Genomic DNA, 11,243 nt, shown 5'->3' with positions numbered 1-11,243 from the left:
CCAGGTGTGAAACCACCAGGGCATGAACAAGAAGTTTTGTAGTCTCAAGAGTCAGGAAGCAACAAATTCGGTGAATATTGGCCAAATGGAGATTACACATCTTGGCTGTCCCATTCATAAATGGATGAAGTGACAGCCGATCATCCACCAAGATCCTTAGTCTCTTGGGTCACTGAGCAGCCCTGGAGAGAAATAGAGGAGGCAGTCAAAGGGTGAGTAGGATGATCTGGGTAGAAGACCAGAACTTCAGTCTTGTCCATATTCAGTTTCAGATGGTGAGAGGACACCCACAAGGAACTATTTGACGAACAACCTGTCAAAGAAGTCCAGACCTTGTCATTAAACTAGTGAGTAAGGCTGGTATACTTGGATATCATCCGAACAGAGATGATAATGAAAGCCCTGTTCAGAAATAGTGGTGCCCAGGGAAAGCGTATATAAAGGGCGGAAAAAAAGAATTGGGCTCAACACTGAACTTTGTGGGACACCAACAGAAAGAGGAAAAGGTTGAGAGGTTTTAGTACCCAACGATACTGAAAACGGACGATTTGACAAGTAAGAAGGGCACCAAGAGCTGGCACTTCCAGAGATTCCCAAAGAAGCCAGCCTCGTCAAAAGTCTTTGATGGTCAAGGGTGCCGAAGGCTGCTGACAAATCAAGCGGTGTAACAGCAAACTCGTTGCGCGTAGCCCGTGGACGGGCCTCTCCGGGTGCTGAGGGGTTAATCTTTCTCCCTCGTAATTTGTTTCCCTTTGCCAAAGTGGGTGTTGCTGGAATGTCTCTTGTAAGGCGTTTGGAGCCGGGCTGAGGCGGGAGCGGGGGGGGGGCGCTGAGCCGTGTCCTCCGGAGCCGGGCGATGTCAGCATCAAAAAGGCACAAAAGGGGGGGAGGCTTCCAAAAATAAAACCCGGCCATCCCTTCGCGAGCCCGCCAGTGCCGGAGGGTAGGGGGGAAAAGTAAGCCTGGAGCTGTCGGTCCGCAGGGCACGCGCGCGTCCTGACAGCCGAGCAGGGCGAGTGGGGGAAGAGGAGGGCCGGACAGCCGGGGAGGGGGCTCGCCTTCTCGCCTTGCGGCCGCGGTGGGAGACCTTCCTAGCCACCCCGGCGGGGCTTTCTCTGCTTTAACGCCACAGCTGTCTCCCCTCCGAGCCCCCGAGCCCCCTTTTCCCCTCCAGAGAGAAGGCGGGACTGGCGGAGCCTCTTCTTTGGGTATCAAAAAAGATGTGAATGGCTTCGCAACGTGCGTGAGGAATTTACGCGGGCTGGCTGGCTGGCTGGCTGGGTTCTCTTGCCCTCGCCCGCCCGCTCGCCTCCAAACTCCGCGTTGCACTCTTGTCTATGAACGGTCCTGTCCTACGACCGAGCGCCTTCCTTCTCCGACCCGAAACCACCATGAGGGGCTCCGGTGGGTGTCTTCTCGCCTTCGCCGTCGCCCTTTTGGCGGGCTTGAGTGCATGCCAGAGAGACTTCGCGGCCGGGCACTTTGAGCCGAGCCTTTCCTTCAGAACGGACGCCTGGAGCCGGGAGACCAGCCGGCTGCGGTTCTGGAGCCAAGGCAGTTCGGGGCCAACAAACAAGGTGTTTGGTCTGTTCCAGGCACAGAGTCCGCCTTCGGCTTCGGACAGGGGGGAGCCGGCGAGTTCTCAAATGGACGATGGCTGGCTGAGAAACCCAGCCGGGAGGGAACCCCGAAGGCCACCTTCTGCTCCGGCGCACGTCAGACCCCAGAGTAGCCACCTGGGGACCAAAGCCGATCTGCCTCCGGGCAGAAGTCTGAGTGGGACTCAGCCGCAGAGGCCCAGGATGGAGACCCCCAGCCAGGGGTTCCGAAACGGAGCCAGACCGCGGACAGCACCGCCACCCAGAAGGCTGCATCCCCGAGCCCGGACGGCCGGGTAAGTGCCGAGAGAGATTCTCCCTGTCAGGCCAGGTGCGTGCGAGATTTGACAGCTCCTTGCCCTGCCCTCGGAGCGGCGGGGTTGGCAGTTCTGCTGCCGGATTCCCCTTGAACAGGGAGGGCGTCTTGATCAACGCACAATCTCGTCGCACAGATCCTGTCCCAGAGAGGGCTTGCTTTCTTTAAAGGGGAAACTAGTATCTACACGTAGCTACATTTTGCATCGAGATACAGGCGACTTTCTCAGTTTCTGCCCGAGGCATAGCCGAGTGGTCCATATGTTCCTAAGCAATTCTGTTACCTACACTTGCAGGAAATCTCAGAGCCCATCACAAATTATAAAAAAAAAATACATCACCAGTACTGTAGTTCAGCATAGTGTTCACATATCCTGAGCAGAAACCATCAGACACCAACAAATGCATTTAAAAGGGGGCGGATATGACATTTCGTCCTTTGAATTTTTGTTCATGATGTTCACTGTATATTCACATTCATCTTTGTGCATACATGAAGAAATCCAATTTAATTCAATTTTTAATCTTAATCTGTGTGATCTACTGCACTTGTCAACGTTTGGGTGTGGGGTGTGGGGTGTGGGTGCTTGCCGATTGTGCATTTGTGTTATTGCCGTTCTTGTGTTGTTCTTATGGATCAGTTCACTTTTTAGAAGTGGGTGATATCCTGTTGCAGGTTCCTGGATCTTTCTTTCTCACAGTCAGATTCTGATATGCTTCATTTCCAGCTTCATAGTCATAGAATTAAGGGTCCATCTCATTAGTTACCTGGCAGACTCATTTCTGTCTTTGACTGTAGAGCCAAAAATGCCTTTAAGCTGGTCGTTTTAAGGGAAAATTAGATTCTGATATAGCCATTGTAACAACAAAATAGTAGTAAGAAAAGCCCTGCTCTGTGAGTCCCAAATATTTTGAGGCTCAGAAGGGCATTGGTCCAGGTTCAGAGGCTGCTCAAGATCCAGTTGTTTGGATGCAACTTGATGGCAATGTATAGCAACCTTAACAGGGACTGCTCTAAAAATAACTTACAGACATGCTCATGGTTATTGTATTCAGAATCACTTTGAGGTGGAGACAAGGAAAATTACTTTTCTGGGATATGACTACCAGATTATTCCAAGCAGCCTGGCCAATGGGATTCTGGGAGTCCCAAAAAGAAACTGTTTCCAGCTATGCTCCTGGGGGACCGTTAATATATATAATAGAGATGATTGCCAGATTTAGCATCTGTTACTACCTGTAATTCATGAAGTTTCCACCAGTTGGAGGCAACTTGATAACAGATAGCAGATAACCTGTAACTGTTGCATCTTTTCTGCATATCTAAACAGACAAATAGTCTTGAGGATTTAAGTCAACAATGAGACCAGCCAGAGAAAAATATGCAAAGTTACAATGACTCCATAAAGTCACTGAGCCAGAGAGAATGGAAGGAAAGTTCATTTCATTTAGGCAGAGGTATAGCCACATGCAACATATATCAATGGAAAACGTTTTCCTTATTTGAAGGGAGAGAGTTTTTTTCTTAATGTAATGAGACACCATAACGTAGCAGCCTTTAAAATAGAGATGGACAAATTCAAGTTTCTCACAATTTTTTCCTATTTCCAGTCTCAAGGTTATTTTGTCAGATTTCCAAATAAGATTGCGAATTTTGTGGAAGCCATTAGAAAATTGGCACACATTTCCCCCAAATGATATATTTGCCTAACATAATTAATTTTATTTTCAGTGACATACAAATGTGTGCCTACATTTCCCTAATATAGAAATTATGTATTTTTGATGGGAGAATAATATCAAAATATTCAGAACAATGTAAGAAGTAAAGGAAAACTACATTGCAGTTCTTCTACTAGATTGGAAAGTGTGAACTTGTATATTCATATTAACATTTGAGTGGAATGGGGCCAGTCTTAAAGGTGGGCAAAATGAGATGTCACCTGAGGCACTAAGCTGAGCTGAAGTGGACTCCCAGCTGAGCAAAGAGTATCCTAAGCTAAACCAGGGTGCCCAGATCAATGAATGGCTCACCAGGGTCAGCTGAATGGCTGTGTGAGTGTACGGTCTTTAGTGATCTACTGTATTGACAAAGAAAACCTGTAGTCTTTTTCCAAGGTTCTACACATTGTTTGCGTACAAAAGTGGTTGGCCTATAAGACAGATGTAAGCAAAGCAAGTGCACTGCTTATATACTGACCCACCCTCTGGGATGTTTACAATATAATTGTGCAGGTTACAAATTCCCTCCCCCAAGTGAGTTGGGTACTTATCTCAAGTAAAATCTGAAGTGAATCTAGAGTGAATCTGAAGTCAGTTACCTGAGTCCATCAGGATCAAACTCAGGTCACGAGCAGAGTCCTGACTGCATTATGGGGGCTCAGCCACTGAGCCCTAAGGCTCTTAAGCTTGGTCACATGGTTACTACAGCTCCATATTTTTTTAAGTCTTAAAGAAGCACAAAGGGAAGAGGACTGAAGAACAAGCTGCAGCCTCAAAGACTGTAGGAGTCTGGGGATAAGGTCTCTTTAAGGCCAGTTATATCACTCCGGTAGAGAGCGTAGAGAGGAAACTGTTTTAAGGCTCAGAAAGGAGAGCTTGTGGGAGGAACCATTTTGTGATCTACTGAACATAATAAAGATTATAGGCCTATACCTCCATGAGACCTAGGATTCTATAAAATCCACCCTGCCCCACATACAAGTGACTACACTGAAGTTCTAGATTTGGAGCAGGAGAGTGATGAAAGAGGAGCAGTAAATAAGAAATAGCTCACTCTGAACCTTTTTCACAGTCATTATTAGGGGAAAGCAGTGGAAATAGCAGATTTCATTTATTTTCACTATTTATGTTTTCCAGTTCTGTCCAAGCCATATAACTGCCTGAGATTTATCTGCTGTTCTAAAGCTTAACTAACCTTGTGAGTGGCAACTTTTCTGACAAGGTGCTACTAGAAGTAATTTTTGGTGTCACTCACTACAGGGAAAGATGTAGGAATGGTATGAGACCAGACCTTAAGGAAGGAATTGTTTCTGCATGTACAGTGGAGAAGGTCTGAACCAGAAGATCTATGGGATGGAGCCCTAGGAACAGAACAAAGTTGTACAATAAGGAGTTTGGAATTTTAAAGAAACCCTTAAGAAAAATGCAGCCCAGTCCCTATTCCCTTGTGCCCATACAGTAAATGAAAAAAAGGAAGTCCATTTATTCTATTTGACTCTGGGGTGAGAGGAGCCATAATCAAGAATGCTCACCTATTCTGTGCATACAATAATGTTGCATGTGGCTGCCCACATGCGTGCATCCTCATGAAGGACAGCAGCAGGGCCTCCAACATTAAATACACCCCAGCCCCCTGTAAATCTTCTGGATGGCCCTGCTAAGCAGATAATGGGGACAGGAAACATTGAAGAAGACAACCTTTGCCCAGAACACTATTTATCCTTGGGCTGGCCATATACAAACTCTATGTAGCTACTTCTCTCCAAAGCTTGGAAGGAAAACTTAACATATGATTACTGTTTCCAGAATCTTCCAGCCAGCAAGGCTAGTGGTCATAATGGCTGGGAGACTCTGGGAACTGTAGTTCAACAAACAGTAACTTTCCCAAAGTCTGTTACTGTACCTGGGAAGCATGTTATATTTGAACATAAGTTTCAGGAAGTACCTCTTCATGCACATCACACAGATACATCACACAGTCAGACAAACAAGGGAATATTGTGCAATAATCGGTGCCTTGTGAGACTGGATGTCACCCAATAATTTCTAGGAAGCTGGGCAATCAAGTGTGAGAAGTTACAGACAGCTACCCCTTTTGAAAAACATGTACGAGGTGGAGTGGGGGTCAGCTAATTTCAGAACACATTACAAAATCAGCCTAATGAGTCTAACACATTATATAACACAAAAATTATTTATGGTGAACAGGCAAGCAGTTCAGGGGTTGCTGCATTTCAGGAACTATTTTGCAGATCAATGGTAAAAGTAGACACACTGGAATTACAAATACAAAGATACATGATATATATGCAAATGTCTATGGCATTATGCCTTCTACATCATTCACTCTTTGCATTTCCCCACCCTTCCTCTTTCAGTGTATTTTCTGTTAAAACTTACAGTAGCAAGGAGTCTACAGTATTCTATTTATCACTCCCACTACTGTTTTTATTCTTTTATCATTTACTGCTTTTACATTTTTGTTTCTTTGGATCCTCCATATATTTCTCAAACTCACCTGCTATCCAATATCCTTCACGTGATTTGCAAAGCTTTTTAAAGAAGCCAATTGAAGCTTATACAGCATAAATGGCAGGTATCTGAACTCTCTCTGAAGGGCAGGCTACTGGGTTGAGGGGGACCATGGGCATGGGAGACAAATGTTCTCGATTGATGGACCGCTTTAAGCTTGCCTGGGCACACATATAGCAGCACACTGACCAATGCTATTCAGAGTTCCATGTAGCTGAGATATCAATTTACTTAGATCAGAGCATGCCAGGCCCTCCTGTCTTCCACTGCCTCCCAGAGTTGGGTCAAATTCATGTTGGTACTGTAGCTTCAGTGACATTGTCCAACCATCTCATCCTGTGTCGTCCCCGTCTCCTCTTGCCTTCACATTTCCCCAACATCAGGGTCTTTTCCAGGGAGTCTTCTCTTCTCATGAGATGGCCAAAATATTGGAGCCTCAGCTTCAGGATCTGTCCTTCCAGTGAGCTCTCAGGGTTGATTTCCTTCAGAATGGATAGGTCTGATCACCTTGCAGTACAGGGGACTCTCAAGAGCCTCCTCCAGCACCACAATTCAAAAGCATCAATTCTTTGGCGGTCAGCCTTCTTTATGGTCCAGCTCTCACTTCCATACAACACTACAGGAAAAACCATAGCTTTGACTATTCGGACCTTTGTCGGCAAGGTGATCTCTCTGCTGTTTAAGATGCTGTCTGTTTGTCATTGCTTTCCTCCCAAGAAGCAGGGGTCTTTTAATTTTGTGGCTGCTGTCACCATCTGCAGTGATCATGGAGCCCAAGAAAGTAAAATCTATCACTGCCTCTATATCTTCCGCTTCTATTTTCTGGGAGGTGATGGGACCAGTGGCCATGATCTTAGTGTTTTTGATGTTGAGCTTCAGACAATTTTTGCCACTCTCCTCTTTCACCCTCATTAAGAGGTTCTTTAATTCCTCCTCACTTTCTGCCATCAGACTGGTATCATCTGCATATCCAAGGTTGTTGATATTTCTTCCAGCAATCTTAATTCCGGTTTGAAATTCATCCAGTTCAGTTTTTTGCATGATGTATTCTGCATATAAGTTAAATAAGCAGGGAGACTATTACAGTATCTAGATCTAATTGTCCAGCATTGCTCAGAGGGCCAACCAGGAGTACGACGTATGTGGTTGTATAATGGAGGTGAGAGTCCAGAACAGGTATAGCATAGACCTTGCTGGAATCCTGGGGCTTGAACATACATATTGATGTTAGATGCTGATTCCTGCTCAATCTTTTTGACTCAGATTATGGCAAAATCTGTTTGTCATGCTTATAATTGAACAAGAATGGTACAGCCTGAAATCATGCTCTTTAAAGAATGAAAATTTTATTTGACTTAACCTCTCTCTTTTGTTTCCGCTATCTTTCTCTTTATTTCTGTTGTTCCCTGGCTTCAGTCTTTGGAAATTTGAGGTAAACCAGTTTTCATGAAGCTGGCACCTACCACATGTAGCAGACACCAACTCCCATCTTCCCCAACCCACACTGTGCTGGTTGGGATTGGTAGAAGTTATAGTCTAATACATATGGAAGGCACCAGCTTGTGAGAGGGTGATTTTTCTATTATATCTTTACTATTAATATTTTTGTGAACTGCAATATGTCTTATTAACTCAGAATTAAGTGCTTCAAGCTTATAATATTTTAAAGCAAGGCTACTGCATTTGCTCCCTGCCAGGATAGTATACAAGTATGATATTGACTGAAATCCAGTTATGAGTTGCAACTACAGGAGAACAATTGAATCAGTGGAACATACATAAGTGTAGACTCGTGAAATCCCCACTGATTCAGTGGGCCTATTCTATTTTTTCCCCCACTCCTGGTAAGAAGCAGGGAATTTCTTTCAGTTCTCTATTAGTTTCCTCATCAAGATGAACCAGAGTAGGATGAATTAGAGTTTCAGAGAAACAATGCAATGTGGAATATTGGACTAAAACTTTGGAGACCCAGATTCTGGTCTCCACAAAGCCAAGTAACTTGCTCCACAACCTTGAATCAATGATACTCTTTCTGCCTGATATTCCAAATAGGGTTGCTCTGAGAATTTAAGTGGGTGAAGAAAACCTGAGATCATTGCATTGAAAGGGGAGGGGGAGCATAAATGCAACTAACCAACTTAAAATTCTTGAGTTTGCAATGATATATGGTATCTGAGGATGTGGAAGAGCTGTTCAGTTTTTGATTATGTTGCCCATAGTTTATTTTAGATTGATTTTCCCTACGTGATTCAAGAACAACATGCTTTGTACATTGTTTTCTAAATCTCTCTGTGTTCTGTGCCATCAAGTCAGAACCAACTTATAGCAACCGTAATATTTATTTAATTAATTTATTTAAAATGTTTTTACCCCACCTTTCTCCTTGAAAAAGGCCCAAGGTGGCTTACATCACTGAAAGACAATACAGTATTTTAAGCTGAAAACACTGAGTATACAAAGGTGGTTTCTGACGGGAAAATTCTGGAACAGATTATAAAGTGGTCACAATACAAACACCTAGAAAACAAAGCTGCCCCGAGTAGACATTGTCTAGAGGGACGGGGTAAAAATCAAATCAAATCAAATCAAATCAAATCAAATCAAATCAATCAATCAATCAATCAATCAATCAATCAATCAATCAATCAATCAATCAATCAATCAATCAATCAATCAATCAATCAATCAATCAATCAATCAATCAATCAATAAAGCAGTAATAATTAGAACAAATCCTTCCAGAAAACAAAGCAGTAATAATTAGAACAAATTCCTCCAGACTTATCTGATCTCATTTTTTTATTAGATAACTTTCCTGATAGACAGAGGAAATGCTTTAGACATAATATATCTTGACTTTAGCAAAGCTTTTGACAAACTGCTCCATAATATTCTGATTAGCAGGTTAATTAGATATGGGGTGGATATAACAACTGACAGGTGGATAGACAGTTGGCTAGAGAATCGTACGCAGAGGGTGATGATTAATGACTCCTCCTCAGACTGGGAGGAGGCAACAAGTGGAGTACCTCAGGGCTCAGTCCTATGCCTAGTGCTGTTCAATTAATGACTTGGATGAGGGAGTGCAGGAAATGCTAATCAAACCTGTGGATGACACAAAATCGGGTGGAATAGCTAACACCCTGAGAGACGGAAGCAAAATTCAAAATGATCCAACCACCTGGCAGATATCCTTTGATTTGTATCCCTGCACTAAGCAGGGGGCTGGACTCAGTGGCTTTATAGGCCCCTTCCATGATTCTATGATTTAAAGACCATATTTAAAAGATGGTGAGTATAAAGAGGCAGCTCACATCATTAAAAGACAATGCTAAAGCTAAAAGCAGTAAATATACAAGTATTAAAAAGGAAAAAGCAGATGCCACTCTGAGAAATGGAAAACACAAAACCCAGTCAAAAACTGCATAACAGTCCATCTAAAAATCACACACAGGTAGGTAGTTATTGAGGCAAGGCTTTCCTGAAGAGAAAGGTCTTTGCCTGCATGCAAAAAGACAGCAAAGATGGGATCCAGTCTGGCTTCCTGTGAGAGGGAGTTCCAGAGTCTGGGAGCAGCCCTCTCCTGTGTCTCCAGCAGATACACCTGTGAAGGACCAAGAAAATAGGGCTTTCAAGGCAAGTGAGATATCGAAAGAGTTGTTTTACCAGTTCCACTCCCCCAGTGAGTTTCCATGGCCAAGTGGGGATTCAAATCCTGCTCTCCAGATTCCTAGTTTGTCATTCTATCTACTACACCACACTGGGAATCTTGCCAGGAGATATATATCTCTTTTTGAAGGTACATGGCAAGCAGTTGCCAGTTATAAACGCCTCCCAACTTCTATTGCTGTTTTAAAAACTGCTTCTAGGGAGCGCTGCGTCTCTGAGTTTTTCTGCACTTCATGAGACTCCACTGATTCCACCACATAGCCTTGCCTGCAGAGTTTCAAAAAGTTACTTTTTTGACTATATTTCTCAAACTGCACAAGCCAGTTGGCGGCTTTGCCAAGTGTGTTGTATTGTGTTCTCATTCTAGTACTTGAACATGTTTGCGGAATTTTGTGAGGCACCGATATACCATATCTCTCCTTCGTCATGTGCTTCCTATATAATAATAATAATTATTATTAATTTTATTTCTATGCCGCATTTATCCCAACAAGGAATTCAAAGCAGCTCACAACATTAAAATTCACAAAATTTAAAAACACAATACGTTAAATATTAGAAGATTAATTAAACAATACAATTAAAAGATCAAAACATAAAAAAGATTACGATTATCTACTAAAATAGGGTTTCAGGGATTCAGTTATAAGTGTTAAAAGCCTGTCTGAAGACATGGGTCTTTAGCTTTTTTTGAAAGGGTAACAGGGAAGGGGCAATCCTGATCTCCTGAGAGAGTGTTCCATAACCAGGGAGCTGCTACAGAGAAGGCCCTGTCCTGTGTCCCCATCAGCTCTGCTTGCGCTGCCAATGGGACCGAGAGGAAGTCTCCTCTGCTGATCTTAATCGCCGAGAAGGTGCATATAGGGAAATACAGCCCTTCACGTAGCCTGGACCTAAGCCCTATAGGGCTTTATAGGTAATGACCAGCACTTTCAATTGGGCTTGGAAAAGGACTGGTAGCCAGTGCAGTTCTTGTAACAGGTGCGTTATATGCTCCCTATAGCTGGCCCCAGTCAGTAGTCTGGCTGCAGAGTTTTGCACCAGCTGAAGTTTCTGAACTGTTTTCAAAGGCAGCCCCACATAGAGCACGTTACAGTAATCCAAATGGGATGTAACTAAGGCATGTGTCACTGTAGCCAAATCTGACATCTCAAGGAATGGGCGCAGCTGGCACACCAGCTTTAGTTGTGCAAATGAACTCCTGGGGACCGCTGAGACCTAGGCATCCAAGCTTAGGGATGAATCCAGGAGTACACCCAAGTTGTGGTATATCATAGTGCCGGCTACAAAGATTATCTCTTTTGAATATTCTTACCCCATCTTTGTCAAAGAGCAGCAGTATAATGTGATGTAGCTCCTACGTAAGGCTCCTAACAAGGGTTCTCTGGTGATGGTTAGCACAATAGT

At 43.8% G+C, this 11,243-nt stretch overlaps 1 protein-coding gene across 1 annotated transcript in view; it reads left to right on the top strand.

The window, feature by feature from the left end:
- Positions 1–1,210: 1,210 nt before the first annotated feature.
- LTBP2 (latent transforming growth factor beta binding protein 2) overlaps positions 1,211–11,243 on the top strand; it is a 171,812-nt gene continuing 161,779 nt past the window's right edge. The window contains exon 1 of the mRNA XM_020793875.3: positions 1,211–1,894. Within this exon, the coding sequence (XP_020649534.3) occupies positions 1,338–1,894 (557 nt within the window). The 5' untranslated portion in view covers positions 1,211–1,337. The remainder of the gene's footprint in view (positions 1,895–11,243) is intronic.

This window comes from Pogona vitticeps, chromosome 1, assembly GCF_051106095.1.
Source record: "Pogona vitticeps strain Pit_001003342236 chromosome 1, PviZW2.1, whole genome shotgun sequence".
NCBI classification, from domain to species: domain Eukaryota; kingdom Metazoa; phylum Chordata; class Lepidosauria; order Squamata; family Agamidae; genus Pogona; species Pogona vitticeps.
The sequence above is the reverse complement of the archived record's forward strand: the minus strand, read 5'-3'. Positions and strand labels throughout refer to the sequence as shown.